The sequence below is a fragment of the Macaca nemestrina genome, chromosome 1 (assembly GCF_043159975.1).
Source record: "Macaca nemestrina isolate mMacNem1 chromosome 1, mMacNem.hap1, whole genome shotgun sequence".
Classification (NCBI taxonomy): domain Eukaryota; kingdom Metazoa; phylum Chordata; class Mammalia; order Primates; family Cercopithecidae; genus Macaca; species Macaca nemestrina.
Window position 1 is genome coordinate 39,367,080 of NC_092125.1, and position 23,036 is coordinate 39,390,115.

At 44.7% G+C, this 23,036-nt stretch overlaps 1 protein-coding gene across 13 annotated transcripts in view; it reads left to right on the top strand.

The window, feature by feature from the left end:
- LOC105484537 (calcium voltage-gated channel subunit alpha1 E) overlaps positions 1 to 23,036 on the top strand; it is a 492,953-nt gene that overhangs the window by 313,105 nt on the left and 156,812 nt on the right. For all 13 annotated transcript variants that reach the window (XM_071076614.1, XM_071076570.1, XM_071076587.1 and 10 more), the window contains one exon: positions 22,521 to 22,624. In XM_071076614.1, coding sequence (XP_070932715.1) covers positions 22,521 to 22,624 — 104 coding nt within the window. The remainder of the gene's footprint in view (positions 1 to 22,520; positions 22,625 to 23,036) is intronic.

The following is a 23,036-nucleotide window of genomic DNA, read 5'->3' on the forward strand; positions in this document are numbered from 1 at the left end:
TAGGAGTCTAAAAAGTTAATATTTAGACTTTGACCAAAACCCATTTGTCCTAGAGTGAAATATGGTAGCGAGAGAAAGACAGCCCTGCAATCCTGAAGTGTAGGCGGGCCTTTCTTTAGGAACCAGGCATGTTCTTGAAATCTTGTGTGTCAATCAGCTTTTTGTAAATGGAATCCTTTTTTTCCCTTCATTAACTTTCCCTATAATTTCAGCAGTGTTTAACATTCATTACTGATTGATCTTGAGTTGGCAGTTAACTGCTAACATTCAGGTTTCGATTTTAGTGCTTCTTTCTTGATTTTCTTGCCCTTTTTTTTTTTTTTTTTTTTTTTTTTGCTCGGTTTCTTTCAGCAACTACTTAAGGAGTAAATACTATGCCTCAGGCCCAGTGATAGGGACTGGGAATGTAGGTAAGAATGACAGGTAAACAATTACCGTAGGAAATGGTAAATGCAAATCCTAGGAGTGCAGAGAAGCTTTGGTAGTGCAGAGTCCCTCTGTCTGGGGAAGGCTTCCCAGGGCAGGGTTACTGAAGGATTTGAAGATGTGAGGAGGAGCTAGCTTGGGTGATGCTCATCCAAGGAAGACCAGGATCAGAGGCAGGTTTGGGACTGACTAACTGGAAGGACTTTGGTGTTGAGGAGTTTCAGTCTGAGGACAAGCAGTGAAGCAGCTGATGATCTCTTGCTTAGCCTTCTACGTGGAGTGAGTAGTGGGGGAAAGTTGTTTGCAACATTTGTTTCCCTCATGGCCAGGGAGGGGTTATTTCACTATTATTTTTCTCTCAACTTTTCTATCAAATACACTTGTGGAGTTTCTGTAGTGTGAATTATCTTACTTCAATCTGTAAGTTCAATCTATATTCATGAAGTAGGAGGGCACCCCTAAATAACATTGAGAGGGAAAAAACATGAATATTTTCAGTTTTAGTGGGAACTCTCATATTTGACTTAGCAACATTAAAAATGATTATATAGAAATTACAAATTTTTATGGTAAAGGACACCACAAGTAATGTCAACAAATGATTAATACACTGAGAAAAATTACACGTAAAACAAAATTCTAATATAAGTGATATATAAAGAGCCTTTATAAATTTATAAGAAAAAGACAACATAGAAATATGGACAAAGAAAGTGAGTAAGCGATTCCAAGGAAAGGCAATCCATATGGCCAATCAACACCAGAAATGATGCTAAAACTCAGAAACATGCAAATTAAAACAATAAATTGGACCCATTCTTTATCCGTCAGGTTGGCTAACATTAGTAGGAAGATTAGTGGAATGTTGCCTATCTGTGGTTCTGTGTGTCTGTGTGGGTCTACTTTAATGAGTTTAGATCTAGATGCTTGTCCTGGAGGCACATTCGCAATGTGTTTTTTAAATAAGAAAAGCAAGTTACAGAGTAATGTGTATAGTATGATCTCATAAAAAAAATTAGCAAAATGCTATGTGTAAGTTTGAATGTGCAGGAAGATAGGTGGGAAGAACACACATCGAGCCATAAGCACTTATCACAGCAGGATGGGAATGGAGGGAGGGTGGGGGCAAGTAATTTTTTCTATATACATCTTTGTATTTCAGTTGTATACATATTGGCTTTGTAATTTAATGTACAAAGACAACTAAAATAAGTACCTAGAAATTACGAACAGATTAGTATACTTTTTCTGCCATAATGTTGTTCAAACCAGCTAGAAAACAGTTTTGTGATGCCAGGTGAGATGAACTCTCCACCTCTTCCTGAGGGCTTTGCCTTCATGCATGGGACAAAACAGTGTAATTAACATGCTCCCCACGCCCCCTCCCCGCCACCTTAAAACCTGATATTCATTCATCTTTTACTTTGGCTAGTATTTAAAAAGAAAACATTTGTCAATTACTTCCCACTGACAAGCACCATCCCACTGAGGGGGCAGGCGGGAGGTCCATCTCACCACCCAGCCATACTGCCACAACACCCTCTCCATCTGGTAATACAGCCCAGGCACTCCCCTGGAATCCTGAACACACTCCAGGCACCTTTCTTCTTAATGAACGCCACCTATGCTCAGAGCACGATGCCGGGGAGCCCACTGTGAGAGGACACCTCTGGTATCAGGCGGCTTAAGACGTATTCAGAGAGATTGAAAACTGCAAGGATTCAAGGCACAGCAAATGATACACAGACAAGAAAAAAAGACGGTTAGAGAGGGGGATAGGGCCTGAAGGCTTGAATGGTCCCACAAGACTTTCTCAAAAGTCATCACCCTGGACCTGAAACATTAGAACTCTTTCCAGAGTAAGTCTGTTCTCAGCCAGAGGCAACAGAGGCTGTCCATGTGTACTGGTTTCAAGTTCTGCTTACCTCCCAAGTGTCATTTTTTCTGACCCTGACCTAATTCCTCCCAGGCCAGGCTGGCCGGCACCTTCTGAAATTGCTCTCAGGCAGCTGGAAGGCCTGGCTGGCAGGAGCCTTGGGTTTTTCACCCTCAGCCCCAGGGCTCTTTGAAGGCCTACTCTCCAAGAACAAACAAACCTGGCCTGACGCTGCATAGCTGCATAATAGGGGAGCTTTCTCGGCCTGGTGCCCAGGGTGGCAGAGCGGCCAGCCAGGTGCGTGATCCTCAGTTAATTAGGTGATTATAGGTAGTCCTGCAGCCCAGGCTGTGTGCTGATTCGTCTGGGCTGATGTTGGAGACCTCTGACTGAGAATAGACTTACTCTGGAAAGAGCTCTAATGTTTCAGGTCCAGGGTGATGACTTTTGAGAAAGTCTTGTGGGACCATTCAAGTCTTCAGGCCCTATCCCCCTCTCTCAAAGTCTTTTTTTCTTGTCTGTGTATCATTTGCTGTGCCTTGAATCCTTGCAGTTTTCAGTCTCTCTGAATACATCTTAAGCTGCCTGATACCAGAGGTGTCCTCTCACAGTGGGCTCCCCTGCATCGTGCTCTGAGCATAGGTGGCGTTCATTAAGAAGAAAGGTGCCTGGAGTGTGTTCAAGATTCCAAGGGAGTGCCTGGGCCATATTCCCAAATGGAGAGGGCATTGTTGCGGTACAGCTGGGTGGTGAGATAGGCCTCCTGCCTGCCCCCTCAGTGGGATGGTGCTTGTCAGTGTGAAGTAAACCCTGGAGCACCTGAGGGAGGAAGAGGAGAAGGCGATAGGTCTTCAGCTTCCAGGGACTAGACTAAAAGCTCACCTGGCAAAATGCCCATTTTATTCCCTCATTGCAAGCTGAAAGTAGAGAGCTGAGGAACCCCCAGGCTTGACCACTTTTTTGCATTGACAGATCCTTCGTGGGAGACACCTGATCCACATGGGCGTTCCCAGATCCCTTTGAAGGCTCCACAAGCCCAGGGAGATCAGATTTACCTCAGGTAGATCTCAAGATCCCACTGGAACTCACATTTTCAGGGAATTTCAGAGGTAGGGCATGAAGTACAGGAGACAGTATCAACAGCAACAAATCTGAGATTCTCAAAGAGTTCATCCCAGTGTAGCCCCAAGGACTTCAGGCTGAACCAGATTCCCCTTGAATTGAATAAGCTGATGCAATATTGGCAACTACACATTCTTCATATGACACCTCTTTTCTCAACTTCTCTTCACCCTATATCCTCCACAGAGATATCCCTGAGGGATAGCAAGAGTGGGGAGCTAACCTGTTTCTTTGCAATGAATGAGTAAGCTTGTGCCTTTCCTCTTTCCTTCTATCCGTGTTTCCAGAGGAGCCAGTTATAGAGGGTATAGAGTAACCCAAGAATACAGGTCTGGGAGTAAGGGAGCTGGCTTTTATTCCAAGTGCTGCCACTGGCTCTCCATGTCACCCTGGTCAAGGCATGCGGTGGAAGCAGGTGTTGAAAGGAGCCTGCTGCCGGGGATTGGCTGGCCCCCAAGGAGCTTATGACTCCCTTGCTAGGATGCTAGGGATCAGGTCAGTAACACCTGTCTTTACAGTTGTGGGCTTTGTTGCATATTTAATGTTTAATTTTAAAAGAATTAATAATAGTCATAGCCCATCTGTAACCCACTTCCTGATGTGATTTGTCTGGCCCCATTTTACAACGTTATCCTGTCAGAGGGATTTCATTTATAAAGTTCCTTATTGCTGAGCCCCTGTGTATTCCAGTTATGAGCCACATGTGTCAACACCGTGGAAATGAAATTTGTACCCCCTGGATCCGTGCAGATTGATTTGATTCTGGGCAAAATGGAAATAAAACCTGTACAAGTCCAATGTTTCTGGAGCATCTGCCATCTACAGGGCATTTGGAGGAAACATAAAGACGTTCAAGACACAATCCATTTCTTCAAAGAATGCACAGTCCAGTCGACAATTTTTTTAAAGCCTCCAGAAGTTTCCTAAACAATACCACAGTCTTTCGAGTTTGGAGAATATCATTACTGTTGTCAATTACTTTTTATTAGCACCCTGTAAGATATAGGTACTATCTTAGGTTGATTTCCCTGGGAGTCAACTGTGCAAAAGAGAATTGCATGCAGAACGTCTATCGAAGTGTGCCTTGGGAAGATACACCTGAGGATGCAAAACAGCCAAAGTTGAACAGAGGAAAGGCTGATTCAAACCACCAGAACTGGATGTCCCTTCAGAGGTGTCTTTCATCGAGGCAAGGGACGGTTTCCAAGGAAGGGTGCAGCTGTGTGTGGCGTATGTTTGCAGCAGCTGGGGAATAAGAGTGTCTGCCCTGAAAGCAGAACCTGAGTGTAATATTATGGTATCCACTCCAGGCATTCAAATTCATCTTATCACCATAGTTAATATTTATCAAATGCTTTTTGCTTTCCATAGCTTGAGCGGAGTGTTTTAGCTGCACTGTTTCTAATTCATGCAATGTAGAGATGAGGCAGTTAAGGGGCAGAGAAGTGAACTGCACAGTGAATACCATGGTAGGCAGAGAGGTGGAGAGGGGAATTACTAATAACTATCAGACTATACCTTTTTTTTTTTTGAGATGGAGTCTTGCTCTGTCACCCAGGCTGGAGTGCCATGCCACCATCTTGGCTCACTGCAACCTCTACCTCTCAGGTTCAAGTGATTCTCATGCTTTAGCCTCCTGAATAGCTGGGAATATAGGCGCCTGCCACCATGCCCAGCTCATTTTTGTATTTTTGTAGAGACAGGATTTCACCAAGTTGGCCATACTGGTTTCAAAATCCTGACCTCAAGTAATCTGCCTGCCTTGGCCTCCCAAAGTGTTGGGATTACAGGCATGAGTCATCGTGCCTGGCCTCAAACTGTACTTCACATGTAATTTTCAAAGTGCTATCCCATGATAGGGATTATCGTTCCCATTATACAAATTAAGAAACTAAAGCATGGAGAGGTTAAGGGATTTACCCAATGTCACAGAACAAAGAAGAAAGAGGTGAGGCCAGGGTTTTCCCATTAGCGTATGATGTCTCACAGAGATAACCTGTTTAGTTAGCTACCCAGTTTTGGCTGGAGAAGGCAACACAGACCTTGGGTAATTCATGGCCCACCTGTTTGCACCCCTTTCCATGAATGTGGACAGATCATGCCGTTGGTTGTGGGTCAATGAGCATGGTCTTTGAAGTCAGGCAGATGTGGCTTTGAATCCTAGCTCTCATTTTATGACTTACGTGTCACTTCACACCTCTGAGCTCAGTTTGCTGTTCGGTAAAATGGGGGTGATAATGATGACTTCATTGGGTCATTATGAGGATTAGAAGAAATCAGGTATGAGAAATCTCTCAGCACGTTCTCCTCTCCTCTGCAAAAGGGTTCAAGGCTACACAAAGATTATCTAAGGGCAGATACTGTGAACATAGCCATAGTTTATTGATTCAGCATTTTCTCATTTGCTTGCTTCGCTCAAGAGGCGAGAGAGAAAGCGAGACTGTCTTCCACGCAGTTTGCTCAGAATTCTAACACTAGCCTGTTAGTCTAATCATAACACATTTCTTCTTAGAAACAAACATAGCAACAGCAATTATATCTTACTTTTAATGTCTAATTGGCTGTAAACTCGCTTTTACTAAGTTATTTCCATCGAGCGTATAGAGCATTGTGCAGTTGGCTTATCTCAACGTCCTCCTCTTGCAGTCCCCATCTTGGCTTTATTCGGGAGGCCAGTTACGTGTGTGCTTGCCTTGTGGGTGCCCTGGAAGCTCCAGCAAAGGCCAGTGACGATGTTGTGAGTCTCCTGCTCCTCATTATCCACAGAGACAGGAGCCTATCAGAGCCTCCAACCTTGAATTTTTGTGTGAGTTCTGCTTCTGTTCTCCTTCTCCAGGTACATCCCTTCACCTGGCTTCTGAGTAACCCATCCCTGCTCTCTGAACCCCACTTCGCTGTGCCTTCCTCTGCTTCTAATCCTGCCTCTACGATGGGCTCTCTCCCTTTCCTCATAAGCCAATCATTCTTTCCTGTAAGAAGTCCCACAGGGCAGCCATGCCATCCTAGCCAGACTTGGTTACGGTATGACCTGGCATTCAGAGGACACACCCCAGCACCTCTACACTGACTTTCAGCCAGATATGTCTTCACTGCTTGTTGAGACAGAACCGCTTTCTTCTACCTTTATGCTATGAAGCCGCCTTTCCAGGAGCCCCACTGGGGCCAGAGCCCATGTGGGAAGATCCTCCCTTAAGCTTTCCCCCTGTTTTTCCAACTCCTGAAACTCACATCCTTCTGCAGGGTTCAGGACTCAGCGTAGGTGTGTCTGATGCCTGGTCATCCTAGAGAAGGGATTGTGGGAGGGGCTGTACCTGTTGCTATGGCAGCACCCAGTTGATATCATGAACCCATTTCATTCAGAGTCAATTGCAAGGTGAATCAATCTCCTTCTCACCCACTCCTCTACTCCTCCCTCTCCATCTCTCCCCACAGCCTTCTGTCATCTTTCCTCCTCCCCACTCAACCTCAAGCTTTCTCCTTCCTCATATTTCTCTCTCTTTTTTTTTACTCCTAGATATAATACATCAATGTAGCAGCTAAAGCTACTCATGGTAGACTTCTTATTTTTTCCTAGAACGGTAGTTTCCAAACTTTAGCAAGCATCACCTAAAGGGCTTGTTAAAACATAGATGGCTGAGCTTGCCCTAGAGTTCTGATCTGGACTCTGCACTGGGACCCAAGAAAGTACGTTTCTGACAAGGTCCCAAATGATGCTGACACTGCAGGTCCAGGGGCCACACTCTGAGAACCACTGCTCTAGACTATGTTTACCCAGTTTGATTTGGCTGTGGCTGGAATATTCCTCCGCATTTTGATTCTAAATTATTTGATTAGCTCATTCATCCATTTATAGAACAGATGTTTATTGAGCACCTATTCAGTGTGAAACACTGTGCTAGGTACTACTTAGAGAAATATAAAACCTTGCCCTCTAAGAGTTCACAGATCTGTACAAAAGATACAGTAAATAAGTAATTATTATATGGGGTGATAAGTATTGTAATAACCTACAAATAATAAGAGATTTCAAGGTATACAACCAACTCCTTGTTCATGGCAAGTAAAATATTTAGATGACAGGAATATAAATAGTAATGACCTATGCATTTCTTTTTCTTTCTTTGCCAAGAATTGCCTAAGGGGAACTGAGCTTAACCTATTTAAATAATAATATTAATATCTAATGTCTGTGGAGCATTTACTAGGTTTCAGATACTGTACCACATACAGGGCATATTGGTTAAGAGTGCTGGGGTCAGACTGCTAGGGATATAGTCCTGACCTGTCATTGTCTGTGCAACCTCAGGCAAGTTACTTAACCATTCTGTGCCTCAGTTTTGTCATCAAAGGAAAAGGTTATAGTACTAGTTTCTGCTTCAGCAGATTACTGAGAAGATGAAATGTGATCATGTAGTCAAAACATATATAGTAATTGCTCCAAAACATGTTGACTCTTATTACCAATATATTTTGACCTGATGCTGAATATCACAGAATTGACCTAGAGAAATTGATATCTTCCAGACTAAATAAATCTCTAGGATTTTGTCAAGAGAATCGATGGGGGCTGAACCTTAATATGGGGATCAGAGAATTCCAAAGCAGACCTGAAAAACCCTTGGAGCACCCGTCAGAGGAAGCAGCCCTACTTGGATGTTGGAGAATCAGTGCACCCCAGTGGAATATAAGAAAGGCCCTGATGGATGGCCAGGATTTGGACCATGAAACTTGTTTTGGAGGAGGGAGGGGGATTGTCAGGACTGAGGCTTTACAATCTCTGGTTGACACAGCTGAAGAAGGCAGAACCCTCAGATTGGGGTGTGAGAGTTTCAAGTTTAGCCTTGCCCAGTCTTGCCATCTAGAGAACCAGGGTCAATTTCAGGCCCAAATGCCGTGGGGCTGGTGCTGTCAGCATTAACGGACCGTTCCGTAGCAATGCCCATTAGCAAAGGGCCTCTGTTTTTGGAACCTTCTCCAAGGAGGCTGCCCTCTCCCCTCTTTGATATGACCACCCCCCACCCCATCCCTGAGAGAAGTGGTTTCCTCTTGTTACTTGGAAATCAGGGAGAGTTTCCCAATCTTTGTCTGGGGCTCCACAGGGACCACAGTCCACATTCATGATGAGTCAAGTCTCTCCTGTCGCTTAGACCCAGCTTCACAGTTGAGACTGTAACTATATGAGAAAGCAGAGTCTACCAGTTTTGTTTTAATCTTTTCTGAGCTCATCTGAGATAAGAGTGATAGAGACTTTCTTCTTCAGAGAGGATTAGAAGTTCTTTGTGGCAAGATATACCTGGGAAGGGCTTATTAAGTGATAATCCCTGATAAAGCCCCTCTAATCATCTATTAGTTTTGCCATTTTAGTGGTGGGGAAAAAAAAACAAAACCCTAGGCACTTAATTAACTCTTGGGGAAATCTTTCTAATCACCTCTTTCTTTCTGTCTGTCTTTCTGTCTTTTTGTATGTCTTTCTTTCTGTGTGTCTTTCTGTCTTTCATCCTTTCTGCTTGTCTCAGATTTAATTGGAGCCATACATTCAGCTTATTCGCTTATTTGTTTATTCATTCAATAAACACTTGCTGAGCACCTACTGAGAGCTGAGTTGGGTTCTGGGCCAGAAACAGATAAACCAAACCTGCTTCTTGTTCTTGAGAGTGTCAAGCCTTGTAGAAGTGAACAACATACCAGCCCACAATGATTATGTTGCAGTTAAGTGGTATGGTGGAATTCAGTGCAGGACATAAGGGAGTGACTGACTCTGGGAAGGTGTTTTAGCGAAGGTAACATTCAATCAGGGTTTGAGCAGAGGCTTTTCAGCTGGAAAAGGTAGGAAAGACATTATAGGCAGTGGGGACAACATGAGCAATAGTTAGGTACTAGACATAGGAAAGAATATGGCATAGATTGCAAGAAGCTGGGTGTGACTGTGTGACTTGGTATACAGGTAGGCAGATGCTGTGAGAGACAGATGAGCTAGAGAGGCTAGGTTGGGTCAGTCATTTGTCATGGGCAAATCCCCATTGCAAGGTATTAAGCAGGGGAGAGACAGGGCAAGATGTGTTGGTTAGAAATGACAACTCTCCCCTGCTCTGAAGAATGAAACCAGCTGTGCCTGGGAATCACTTGCCCCACTTTACAAGATCTCCCTGGCAACAAAATGGCTGTTGTACAACTAGCCAGGGAATTTGCTGTGACAGTCTTCCAACCTTATCTGACATCCAGAGCAGAGGAGGAATTGCCAAGTTAGGGTGTAGATATCAAAGGAATTGAAACAACACAACATTGGAATAGGATTACAATATGAAATTAGAAACTATTTTCTCCGCTGGTATTGTTGTAAATACCAGCATCCATAGCTCCATTCTCAAATACATTCTGAGTTAAAACATTGCTATTTTTGTCTCTAACCCCCTTGCCCTCTAACCCAGGCAATACAATATAGCTTCTTGAGGAGAGGCCCAGGCTGGGTGTGGATTCTGAATCTTCAGTATGCTTACTGTGGGAGCTTGGGCACATCCCCTGTGCCTTCTGAGCCTGGGTTATGTTGTTCTTGTTGCCTGTTGGTTTGTGATATGGTTTGACTGTGTCCCCACCCAAACTCTCATCTTGAATTGTAATCCCTATAATCCTCACAATCGCCACATGTCAAAGGAGAGACCAGGTGGAGGTGATTGAATCATGGGGGCGGTATCCCCCATGCTGTTCTCATGATAGTGAGTGAGTTCTCACAAGATCTGGTGGTTTTATAAGTGTTTGGTAGTTTCTCCTACATGCATTCTCCTTCCTGCCTCCTTGTGAAGAAGGTGCCTTACTTCCCCTTCCACCATGATTGTAAGTTTCCTGAGGCTTCCCCAGCCGTGCTGAACTGTGAGTCAATTAAACCTCTTTCCTTATAAATTGCCCAGTCTTGGGCAGTTCTTTATAGCAGTGTGAAAACAAACTAATAGTTTGTTACATGTGCAATTGCAATAGCGCTTCTCTTGCATGTGGTTGTGAAGATTAATGTATGCTATTCACCTGGTCCAATGTCCAGCTTAGAGTAGAGTAGATGCTTTTTTTTTATTATTTATTTATTATTATTATTTTTTGAGACGAAGTCTTGCTCTGTCGCCCAGGCTGGAGTGCAGTGGCGTGATCTCGGCTCACTGCAAGCTCCGCGTCCCAGGCTTGTGCCATTCTCCTGCCTCAGCCTCCCGAGTAGCTGGGACTCCAGGTGCCTGCCACCACGCCTGGCTAATTTTTTTGTATTTTTAGTAGAGACAAGGTTTCACCATGTTAGCCAGGATGGTCTTGATCTCCTGACCTCGTGATCTGCCTGCCTTGGCCTACCAAACTGCTGGGATTACAGGCGTGAACCACTGCACCCAGCCGAGTAGATGCTTAACAAGTGGAAACCATTATTATTTTTCTCCCCTTTGTTACATGGAGCCTTAGGGTCTAAGTGACAGGAAAATGTTCAGATAAAGATGTTTTAATTATGTCTTCTTAGTACTTCCAGAAAGAGGTCTGAATGGGTTTAGGTCGGCTCTACCCTCTGACAGCTTATGTGCATTCTTGTGTTGCTCTCCCATCTTCACCGCTCTTCCTACATTCCACCCTAATGAACGGCAGAGAGAGCTATGCAAAGTGGTCAAAGTAAAAAGGGATTCTTTCCGATGTTTCCCAGATTGGAGAAACAATGAACATGATTACTTTATCGTCTCTATTTTGTTTTAACCTTGTGTGCCCCAAACTAATAGGAATTCTCATTTGGAATGAGTTTTGTGTATCTTTGGGGAAAGAGGAGAGCCAAGATGAATTTCTAGGGGGCCAGCAGGAGAGTGAATAAGAGAGTACAAATCAAGAGATGAGAAAAGAGAAGGGGGTTGGGAGTGGCAGAATTGAAACCTGAGAGTTAGAGTCCATGAGAGAGAGGAGAAGCAGAATGAGAAATATGGAGTCTGAGTGGGAAGGAACCCCACATCTGTTGTCTGATACAGGCACCTATTGAAGGGAGGAATTTGGCATCAGTGTTACTCACAGATGGTCGCCTGACACAGTGATTCCTATAAATAACAATTATATGGCACTAAGGGAAGTGGATGAGGCTACTTACAAGTGGAAGTGACCAGCCTGGGGACTGACTGTCCCCAAGGTCTGTCAAAGAGATGAGGGGAGGATATTTTGTGCACATCTGTAGCTCAGTGTGCTATGAGAAACTGACCTCGTAGGGCCATCTTGGAGCGACTCACCCATGTACCCTCAGGCCTTCAGGTCATGGATAGGCATGTAGGACTGACATTTCATTATCACTCCATCAACGCTGATGTAGACTTATTGAGCATGTCTTTCATTGACGCTATCTTGGGTTCCAGAGATACAAAGACTTACAAGCCATGGTTCCTTGCTTTCAACCTGTTTTTATTAAGGAATAGGAGTGTTTCCTGTGGCCACAGAATAAGCGAAACTAACTGTCCTGGGGCTTCTTCAGGAAACCAGTGGGGCTAACCAGACTTACGTAGTGTTTGATACACAATCATTAATTAAAACAGAGATGTTCAGTGATAAATTAATTCACCTTCTACTCAGAATTCATTGGGGAGGGAAGAAGGAAAGCCATGAAAAATGATTATCTGAAGCTTTTTTCTTGAGCGTCTGCTCTTATAGGCTGTGCTGAACATTTGAGTTAGCTAAGTGTACTTGCTGTATGTCAACAGAGATGACATTTTACAGGTGATATATTTATTTCCAGAGAAGGAAACTTATATAGGCTTGTGAAGCAGAAGAATGCCAGCAGGTTTCTAATCTCCTGTTAGTAAACAACATTATCGAGAATCTCCTGTTTGCGGAGTAATATTCTAGGCATTGGTAGAGTGAACACAGAAATAAAGATGCAGTTCTGTCTTTAAGAAACATTCAGCCCTAATGGGAATGGAGGACCAATATGTAAAAGAGACAGAACACATATAAAGAAGGTCTATAAATAAGTGGAAATAAATGCCTGAGTGCAGCACTTAATGTTCTGTTTTCTATTATAGGTATTTGTACTCATGACTTAGCCTTCTTATGGATACTAAAGCCCTTGAGAACTGTTTTTCCTTTCTCATTCATCTTGTGCAGAGTACACACTCAAAAGTGTTGAATGAATATGTATGCTACTGTGAGGTGTGCCTGATTGCTGGGGGAATTCTGGAGTGAAGTAGAATGACATGTTTAGGGGAAACCTTACGGTGGCTTAACAGTGTTTTCAAGTATGAGAGGACTTGTAATGGTGGAGTAAGGGGACAGGAGAGAGAAGACAGAAGGAAGAGTTCACAGGGACTGAGCAAAACCAAACAATTTATGCCACCATTCAGGGTCCTCCATGATCTGATCCTTCAGGCCTTACCTTGCCTTGCTTGCTACCACCAAAGGCAGCCCTCTGTGGTCTTAGCATTCCCACCTCTTTCTCTCTCCTTGGAATATCTTCCTCTGTTGATTGGCCAAACTGAATCCACCTTCCACTTCATGTCTGGGTGAAAGTACAGTCTCAGGAAGCCTTACATGACATATCTATCCTTGCTCCTATCTTCATTAAATGCCAGTGTTTGCAGGTCTGATATCAGTGGTCTTAACCTTCAGAGGACATGAGAGACAATTGTGGTCTTCAATCTCAGGTAGCTTTCAAATGAGATAATGAGGCAACACAATTTTTTTTTTTTTTTGAGACTGAGTCTCGCTCTGTCACCCAGGCTGGAGTGTAGTGGCGCAATCTCAGCTCACTGCAACCTCCATCTCCTGGGTTCAAGTGATTCTTCTGCCTCAGCCTCCTGAGTAGCTGGGACTGCAGGCACGCCCACCCGGCTTAATTTTTGTATTTTTAGTAGAGACGGGGTTTCACCATGTTGGCCATGCTGGTCTTGAACTCCTGACCTCGTGAACTGCCTGCTTCGGCCTCCCAAAGTGCTGGGATTACAGGTGTGAGCCACTGTGCCTGGCCTAAGGCAACACTACTTATATACAAAATAATGAGAGGGTACAGGGCTGTGTATAATTAGGTGCTAAACAGAGTGGACAGAACAGAAGAGCTGTGCAGAGTGGATTGGAGGTCAGAAGTCCTGCATTCTGGTTCTACTTCCATAACCAATGAGTGGAGTATCTTTTGGCAGTCACTTGGCTTTTGAACCTTGGTTCTTCTGTAAAATGAGGGGTTTGTGCAAGATTCTGTGGTTCCTTCCAGCTCTAAAATCTGTAAGACGATGTAGGTTAGAGTACTTATATTAGACTGAGTGGAAAATAGTGATTTGTTAGTGAGAGGGAGAAGGGAACATCAGGAAAAGCAATAAATGATGGCGACCAGAAGGATTGATCCCTGACAACCATAGGACAAAGTGGAGAATCAGAGAAGGACTGGTTGAAGAGAGGTTACCTTGGTATTATCCAGCATGCTTTTTCTGGAATAGGATGGGCATTGCACAAAACATTCACAATAGAGGATATATGAAGCCTCCTATACTCTTTTGCTTTTCTGATACTCACCTCCTCTCTTGTTCTCAGAGCCCTTTCTGGTGCTTGCCCCTCTTTAAAGAATACAAATCTCTTATCAGCAAGCACTGTAGAAGGGGCAAAGGGGTGATGCGCTTTAGCTCATCACCACTGGACACGTTCTCTTTAAAACTCTCTCAAATTCACCTGCTTTGGCTAATCTGCATATGGTGGGGGTGGTGTCAGAGCAACACACTGGCCTTTTCCCAAAGCAAAGCAGGATCCCAGCCTGGATGGCCCAGCACAGGGTCAACTGCCTCTGTCCTGGCCCCCCCAGATCGTCTGCCTCTCCAGCACCCTGGGCTGTGGTTGCAGAGGGCCTTCTTTTTAATTTTTTCTAATAATCATTGTTTTTTCAAACCCCGAAACAACACTTTGTTATTGCATGAAAGTTGCAAAGTATAAAAATAATTTTAGGAATAACTCATTTCTACCCCCTCACTCCCCCCACAGGTTATCACTATTAACATTTTTCCCTGTTTTGACTAAAAAAGGATTTCTTTTAAAATTCACCCATGACCCAGAACTATTTAAATAAACTAATTTTATTTTGGAAAAAAACCCTAAAACTTTTATTATAGAAATTTTCAGTCATGCAGAAAAGTAGAGAGAACAGAATATTGAAACCCTGTGTAACCCAGATCAGCCCCAGCAGTTACAAGAAGACCTTCTTAAGAGGATCCAGCATCTCCCAGTTGGGCTTCTGCATCAGGGTTCAGGAAAGGAGAGGGTAGGGTTGGGATAAACATCACATGACATCCATGTTGGAATTACTAGGATTTAACCAGAGGGATTTTAAGCACAATAGGACCCTGAGCCCTGCCCATATTGGAGGTGCCCACTTTTGCAAACTCTGCCACAGCAGCTTTCATAGTCCTATGTGGCACCGCTGTTTGCTCTTGAATTGCCCTCCCAGGAGCGTGGATGGGTGTTCACTGACACACGGGTACCTGCCTGCCCAGTGCCAGTGGTGAGGGCTGCCCACATCTGGGGTGGGCCGTGCCTGCCCTTGCAGCTGCCTGGCCAGAGCTCCTGACCCTGGTCTGGGTAGCATCGGGTGGCTGCTTGTAGGTTGGGAGGAGGAGTGTTTCTTTCTGTGATACTCCTCTTTGCCAAACACTCTGCTGCATTTTCCTGCTGGCAAAAGAAGGGGAAGAATAGGTCGTGAAATGTGGTTCTGGATTACGGCACTGCTGCATCCTCAGTGACAATCACTGACACTCTGGGCAGCGGGGAGATGGTGGCTGCATCAAGACCAGAGGATTCGGAATGACCAGAATGTGTGGGAAGCCTTGCTTACTCATAACGGCCCCGGCTAAGTCAGATGCTGCCTCCAGAGATTGTTTGTGTGGGGAGACTTAGTGTGTTTATTAAATATACTCAGGGCTCCAAGTTCCAGTGAAACACCCTGCTCCTGGGCCTGGCAGGCTCAGCCTCCTGGCTGGGTGGCAGCAGGTGCTTATGTTTCACTAGGAGCTATAGGTCCTCATTCTTTCCTCTGCTCCCCAACCTTTGCCTCTTGCCTGGGGGCTGAGAAGACAGCTTTCATTTTTCTGGCGCAAGATCCTAGTGGTGTCTGTCCTATCTGTCTTTTGTTCTTCCCTAGAAGGTGGTAATGGTATGGGTAGGATTGCTTTTAAGAGTTCTGGAACTAAAGCAGGCATGAAGAGTCAAGGGTTTGCAAGAAGTTGACCCATTTTGGTTCTAGATTGTGGCCCCAGATCTGCTGATAAGTTGCTTGGATCCTCAGGGATCCAAGCAACTTGGGGCTTCCTTGGGGCTCAGTTTCTTCTATGGAATGATGAGTTGGATGACTTGTTCTCATCATCCTCTTCCAAGAGTATGACTGGATTTCCTAGTCTGCAGGAAACCCATTATAGGCATTTAATTGCCCAGTGACATGTGGGGTATGCTGTACATTGTATCCTTTTCCTAAAATGTGGTGTGGTCAGAGGACTCATACAGTGGCTTTGAGGTAGAAACACCGTCCAACTGGTGTGACTCAGGGGAGGGGTGTTGCCAGCTTTGTATGGTGATCAAAACCCTGATAGGATGCCTTAAATCAAATTCCCTGGAAACTGATTGTGAAATTGAGCTTCTTGTGGCAGTGTTTTAATGAAGGACTGTTCTTAGGAGTTACCCGTAGATATGTGAGGGAAGCAGAATTAGGTCAAGGGAAAAACTAGGCAAAGCCTCAGCCTGGTTCCATGGGCAGCCCAAAGTGTGAATTCCACCACAGCAGTTGTCTTACCCAGTGGCAAAAGGGCTGGGCCGTTGATAACTTCTACATTAGGTCGTTATCTGTTATAGCCCCCCATCATCACCAGCAGGGGCAGGAATAACATTCTAGGTGAAGCTGGTCTGTCAGGCAAGGGCAAGGCATCTGAAAAGCGTACAGGGGTGAGGCTGGTGTGAGTTATTAGCAGCCAACAGTTATGTAGCAGCTGGGGGATGAGACATGGGCGAGAGTGCCACAGAACCTGCCACGTCCTTACTGGTGAGAGCCGGACAGGGAGGAAGGCAGGAGCAGGGTGGGAGAGGGCTGTCCTGGGTGGCTGATTCCTGTGGATGGCTTAGCACATGCAGGGAAGTGTTCAGATGGGATTTCCAATTAGGCCAATCTAAGTGATTGTTCTAAAAGTTGGGGTGATGTTACATTTGGGGTGGGAGATAGAGTGCCTAGGAAGGGACATGAGGAAAGCCTTAGGGTTATCTGGAGGCTGGTTGTCCAGTGATATTTAACCTTTTCATAGTTAACCTTTTCACTGCCTTTCTGGCTTCTGCTGTCTCAGCCAAGGTAGTTTCTTAGACGCCCATGTGATTGTTTTCCCTGGAAGCTTCAGCACATCCTTTTCTGAACCTCCTGGACCATGCAGGCCCACCTGCCCCAGTGCCCTGTGCTCCCTTCATAGCACTGACTGCACTCCAGAGTTAAAGTTACATTTGTGTGCGCACTTGCTTCATGGGTGTCTCCCCCATTAGATCACAAGTTTCAAAGGACTGGGACTGAGACTGTCTTACTCATCATCCTGAAATCATAGAAAAGTATTTGTCACATAGTAGGTGGCCCATGAGTGTGTTGAATAAAAAATATGGCATTTCAACTCTAAGACATGGAATCCAAGTCCCTCGGGGTGGGATAGGAGCTGTCACACTTGGTGCTGGAGGAAATGGGAGCCTAAGGGAGGGTGTGTTGGCCTGTGAGGTGCAGGAGACCGGATGTGTGGCTATGAGGGAAGGTGTGAAGCAATTGAATCAGTCCTTGACCTCTTTCCTTCCCCACTCGCTGCTCTGTGAATTTTCCTTTCCCTGGGAGTGGTCAGCAGAGGCTTTGGACAGATGCTTCTGAGGGATGAATGCCCTGGCTTTTTTGCTAGCCTATGTTGGCTGCTCCAACCATCTCCTGACCCGAGCTCGGTTAATAATTAAGGAAGCCGAAGATCTCTCCTTGAGATGGAGCCTTGAGTATAGCAGTTCTTAATCAAAAGTCACCTTGCCCCCCAGGATATCTGGCAATTTTTGATTGTTGCATCTGGAGAAGTACTAGTGGCCTCTAATGGGTAGAGGTCAGGAATGTTGCTAAGGCACACAAAGGACAGCCCCCATCACACAGAACTGTCTGTCCACAGGTGCTGGCAGTGCGCAGTGGAGGAAACCCTCCCTAGGCCAGCCCTGCTCTAACCAGCAGGTGCTGCTGCCAGCCTTTGGAGCAGGTGTCTTCCAGAGACCCTTTGCTTCTGAAAGGACCATGGAATCAGCATCTGCCTTACTCCCAGCCCCAACACACTCAGCCTTCCCACTCAATCATAGGCAATTCAGCCTCCCAGGTTAGAGCTGCTCTGTGAAGAGGGTGCACAGACAGGGAGAATGTTTTCCATGGAGCCCTGGGGAACCCCGTTAGAGACCTGTCTCTGGGGCTGGGGGCTGGGCCCTGCTCACATAGCCTCAGCTCAGGGGACCCGTGGGGCCCCTTTCCTCCTGCTTGCTGTATCTCCATCCTTCTCTCCAATCCTCCTCCCACCCTACCTTGTAGCATCTCCCCCAATCCCCTGGAGATTAATGTGATAATTGCCATGTGTGCCTGTTTACACAGGGAGTGGGTGAGCTCGCCACCCCCATCAGTCAGGTTCCCAAAGGAACACATTCCCACAATGTCAGGACTGGTACCCGCTGAACACTCCTGTGCAGGTGGGCTGCCGCCCCCGAACTGCTTTCTGTCTGTCATCACCCTCGTCGTGCGCACGTGTGCATGTGTGTGTCACTCAGGGGATCGGCAGGTGAGGAAGATGGAAAGCAGCCAGCATGCCAGTCTAGGGAAGAGCTGGGTGGGGAGGGTGTTGGGAGATGGGAGGAGCATCAGTGCCCCATGTAAGAGGACACTGACCAAACAGAAGCGCTCTTCTGTGATGCCTGACTCATAGTAGGTGTTGCATGAGTGGTGTGGGATGGAGGGGCTAGCATTTTCTGGGCAGCATTCTTTGTAGGGAGGGCCCTGGTTTCCCTTAGCTGCTCCACAGTAGAGGCCTGGGTTGTGAAGGTTCTCGTGGGGCCAGGATCTTGATTGGAGTACTTAGCATGGCTGTCCCGTGTTCCTGAAGGAAGAGTTGCTGGGGAAAATAGAGTGCAAGTCTTACATGAAAGGAGCTTGTGAGAACTGCCACTCTGTCACAGAAGCTGGGGGAATGCTGTAGAGAGAGAATGAGTGATTCTCCCTCTCACTCACGGCAACCTTCCTCTCTTGCACCTCCTGCTGAGACAGAAACGTGCACACCACGAGAAAGAAAACAGTCACAACTCCACTGTTGAACTGGCAACTTCACCCCGACTCCCACTTCACGTGCTTTCTGGGTACTTGCTGCCTCGAGTTGTCAGTTGCTGCTGCTTTTTTTTAATCTCAAAGGACACTTGAGTCGTTGTTTCTCCTACACTGGACAATTTTGTTTTAATAATGATGAATCAGAAGGAGATTGAAGCCCCAACTGGCCTCAGAAAGAGCCGTGCCATTTTGAAAAAGGGAAGCACGCATTCCTTTGCTAGCCTGCGTCCTGCCGAGGTGTGTCCCTTTGTCCTACCGGATGTGTCACTGACCCATGGACAAGCATGCAAGGGGAGTGGAAGCCACCTGGCCAGGAAGAATGAAACAGGAGGGAGAGGAGCAAGGTGTGGAGAGGGTGGGGCAAGCCTATTAAAAGGCATGTGATAACCTACAGGAGCTGTCAAGCTACTTTCTCCAAAAGAATCTTTTAAGCTGTCAGTCATCTTCAAGAACCCCTAGGGCCTTGCTGGTGCTGGTGTCGTCCCAGCTATTCTTTTTCTCCTTCTAGTTCCCATCCTCCTCCTTTTTCATCCAGCAGGCCCCAACACTGTAGTGGATAATGTTTGCGGCAATTCAGAGAAATCTCCACAGATTGAGGGGGGCTATCAGAATGAACTGTATCAGTGTATTTTTAACAGGAGAATCTTCTTATTAGAATCGTGGACATTTTTTGATTAGTTGACCATCTATGTGTGCCAAACCCTTAGTTAGGTGCCAGATACAGAAATGAGCCGACAGTTAAGGTTTCTGCCTGAATATAGGTTGAAGCAGCACCAAAACATACTCACAAAATGCTGAATCAAAAGACACCGCTCATCAATGGTTTTTTATAGAATTGAGAAACACATTCCAGATTCTGACCCATTGTAGTTCCTATATTTCATAGACTATATTCCTTGATGTGTTACTAGATTTTCTCTGAAAATGAGGGTTCCATGATCAAAAGTGTCTATGAAATGATGGGGTAAACAAGGTAAATAATGTTCTTTTTTTGTGGATCTCGTCAGAGGCTCAGAAGAAAGTATAATCTGCTGTGTTTCCCAAATGTCTTTGGTTACAGAAGCCCTTTTTCCACAAAATACATTAACTTCTTACAGATCTCTAGCAATGAGAACAATGTAATTTTGGACATCCTCTTTACAGCATCCCTTGCAAGTAGTCACCCATGTGAAATTGCTCTGAGCCACCCTCAAACTGTAGCTCAATTATTTAAGAACAAAAATATCTTAAAAGTCACAATTTCATCATTGCTATTGCTGATACCTGCTAATGTTTATTGGCAACAAAGTCCTATCTGGGTGCTGGATATAGACTCAGTTTTTCTTGCCAAGGAATGTTGCGGTGCTGGGGGGTTTGGCCGCTGGCTAAGCCATAGAGTAAATAAACCCTGTTAATCTGGAACTCTACTGGTGAACCATCAGAGCTAGCCAGCCTTACAGAAGGACTGATTTGTGATCAATAATAAACACAGAGCTAGCTATACAAATATCATTGCAATTAATTTTTCAGCTCATAGGGAAGGTCCATGTCTTAACAAACTCAGAGAAAATGGCTTCCTACCTCCGTTAAAACCCTCCACAACTCTTGGCATCTAGTTCCTCTGCATCTTTCTGCTAATATTCAGGAACAGTTTTCTCTGAGTTCTGGCCCACATCTTCCCTGATTGTATTTAATTGACCAGACCTGATTGAACCAAAGAGCTCCATCTTACACACTGAAATTGGCAGGTGTCTGCATCTGTCCCTTCCCATTCAGAAAGTGTTTTCTTGTTTACTTTTAACTTTTATCCTGCTTCAATTGCAATTATCTCTCTCTGAATAGTGTAGGGGCAAAACAAAACACACAAGTTTGGTGAAAGGAGATTGCCTTAGAAGCTGTTTTAGTGGTGTGATTCTTCAAATACTTAAAAACAGAACTAGCATTCAACCCAGCAATCCCATTACTGGATTTGCTTATAACCCAAAGGAATATAAATCATTCTCTTATAAAAACACATGCATGCATATGCTCATTGCAGCACTATTTATGATAGCAAAGACATGGAATCAACCTAAATGCCCACCAGTGACAGAATGGTTAAAGAAAATGCAGTACATATACACCATGGAATACTATGCAGCCTTAAAAAGAATGAGAACATGTTCTTTACAGGAACATGGATGGAGCTGGTGGCCATTATCCTTAGCAAACCAACACAGGAACAGACGACCAAATACTACATGTTCTCCCTTATAAGAGGGGGCTAAATGATGAGAACACATGGACACAGGGAGGGGATCAACACACTGGAGCCTTTTGGAGGGTGAAGGGTGGGGGAAGGAAGAGGATCAAGAAAAAGCAGCTATTGGGTACTAGGCTTAATACCTGGGTGATGAAATAATCTGTACAACAAACCGCTGTGACATGAGTCACATATAACAAACCTGCACATGTACCCCTGAACTTAAAATAAAAGTCAAACTGTTTTTAATGGATGAATCGACTATACAGTGATAGCTGCCATGATTGGTAAGAGGCTATATTCTGCAGACTGGAATATTTGAATGGGAGATAATTTGGGAGAAAACAAGAGAATGTCACAGAAGTCCACAGGAAACATGAGGACAATGAATCAAAATATGTTTTCAAAATTTAGTAGTGAGAGGGGGAAAAGGTAAATTGGAGGGACAAGAAATACTTTGCCATAGAAATTCTGAGTTCTGGTCTTAATTTTACTAATTTAGCTTGTGAGTTTTAGGCATGGCATTTGACTTTGGCCTTGTTTTTCCAGTGAAGTAAAGATAAAATATCTGTTGTAAGTTTCAAATGGGTCTTAGAGTTTGTGTGTGAGAGAGTGGGTGGGGGGTTGAAGGGATTTCAAAGCCCTGCATATGTGAAATGCGATTCAGGAAGACTATTTGGAAAGACTTGGAGGTGCTGTCAGGGGAGGAAGAGTCAAAGGGAAGACTGAGAACCCTTAGTTCAGTGGTACAGCTTTTAGAGAGGGTCCCAAGCTCTATTTCAAGGTTCTAATAAGACATCCTGCTAAGAATTGCTTCTTTCTTTTGTTTAAGTCATAAGATATAATTCTTCCTCAATCCCTGACCATTGAAGGGTCTTGCAGCTCGTTCGTGATATGAGAATCCAGAATATGGATTTGCAGGCATTTTTTAATTCACTGAGTGTGAACATTAGAGTGCAAGTGATCACTCTTCAAATCTAGATTTATTCCTTGTTTTGGCCAGAGCCTTGCTGGGGCCAGGCCTGGGCCAGCTCTGTACTATTGTACTGTGATGGAAGAAAGCAAGCTGGGTCCAGGTCAAGGGCTGAGCAAGACGCAGAGGACCCTAACATTTCTTCCAAATAATCCTGTCAAGGCCTTTGCTAGCATCCGTGGAATAGATTGGACACAACCTGCCTTTGTCTTTTTGAGAATTTGCCCAATTTTGTGTGCAGAGGCTTAGAACCCACATTACCAAATGCTATAAAACCAGTGGTTGTTTGCATGACCTTGGGAAAGTATCTGACCTTTCTGTATTGTCTTCCCATGTGCTAAGCAAGGGTGTGAGAATATTCCAACTCAGTATATTATGGTGAGGCTGATGCTATGTTCTTCATTATGTACATGGGAGATTGTGAGCTAACTCATAGTAATGCCAAATTGGGAATGGAGTAAGGCAATATTTAACTGTATTGCATTGCGCTTGTTACATCACTCTCTGTGAAGCTGCAGGAATGTTAGCTTTACTTATGGAAGATGGCTTTAAGTATTTAAGGAACCATTTTTCTTTCTTTCAGACCAATGATGCCTTAGGAGCCACCTGGAATTGGCTGTACTTCATCCCCCTCATCATCATTGGATCCTTCTTTGTTCTCAACCTAGTCCTGGGAGTGCTTTCCGGGTGAGCCAGATGTTTCTCTCTTCTTAACTCATTTGCTGACTGCTAACTGTAAACTAATACCTCCTGACTCATGGCAGATTCATTCATTTAACCTTCATTTAGAAGACACTTACCGAGCAGTTCTTCTGTGCCAAATGCTTTCTAGATGCTGGGAATACAGTAGTGAACTGTCGTTCTAATAATCTTGATTATTTTCAGGAATTAAAAAGTCTTGACCTCAGGCACAACACTGAACACAATATCTAGTGAGAGTTCATTTATTCATCCACGCTTTCATTCAGTAACTCAGCAGTCAGAGACCTATGTCAAACATTGTGCTGGTTGTTAGGGAAATAAAGTTGAATTAGACACAGGCTTTCCCTCAAAAGTTTCTTACTCTGTAGTGTATTGGGCATCAACTCTCATATTTGTG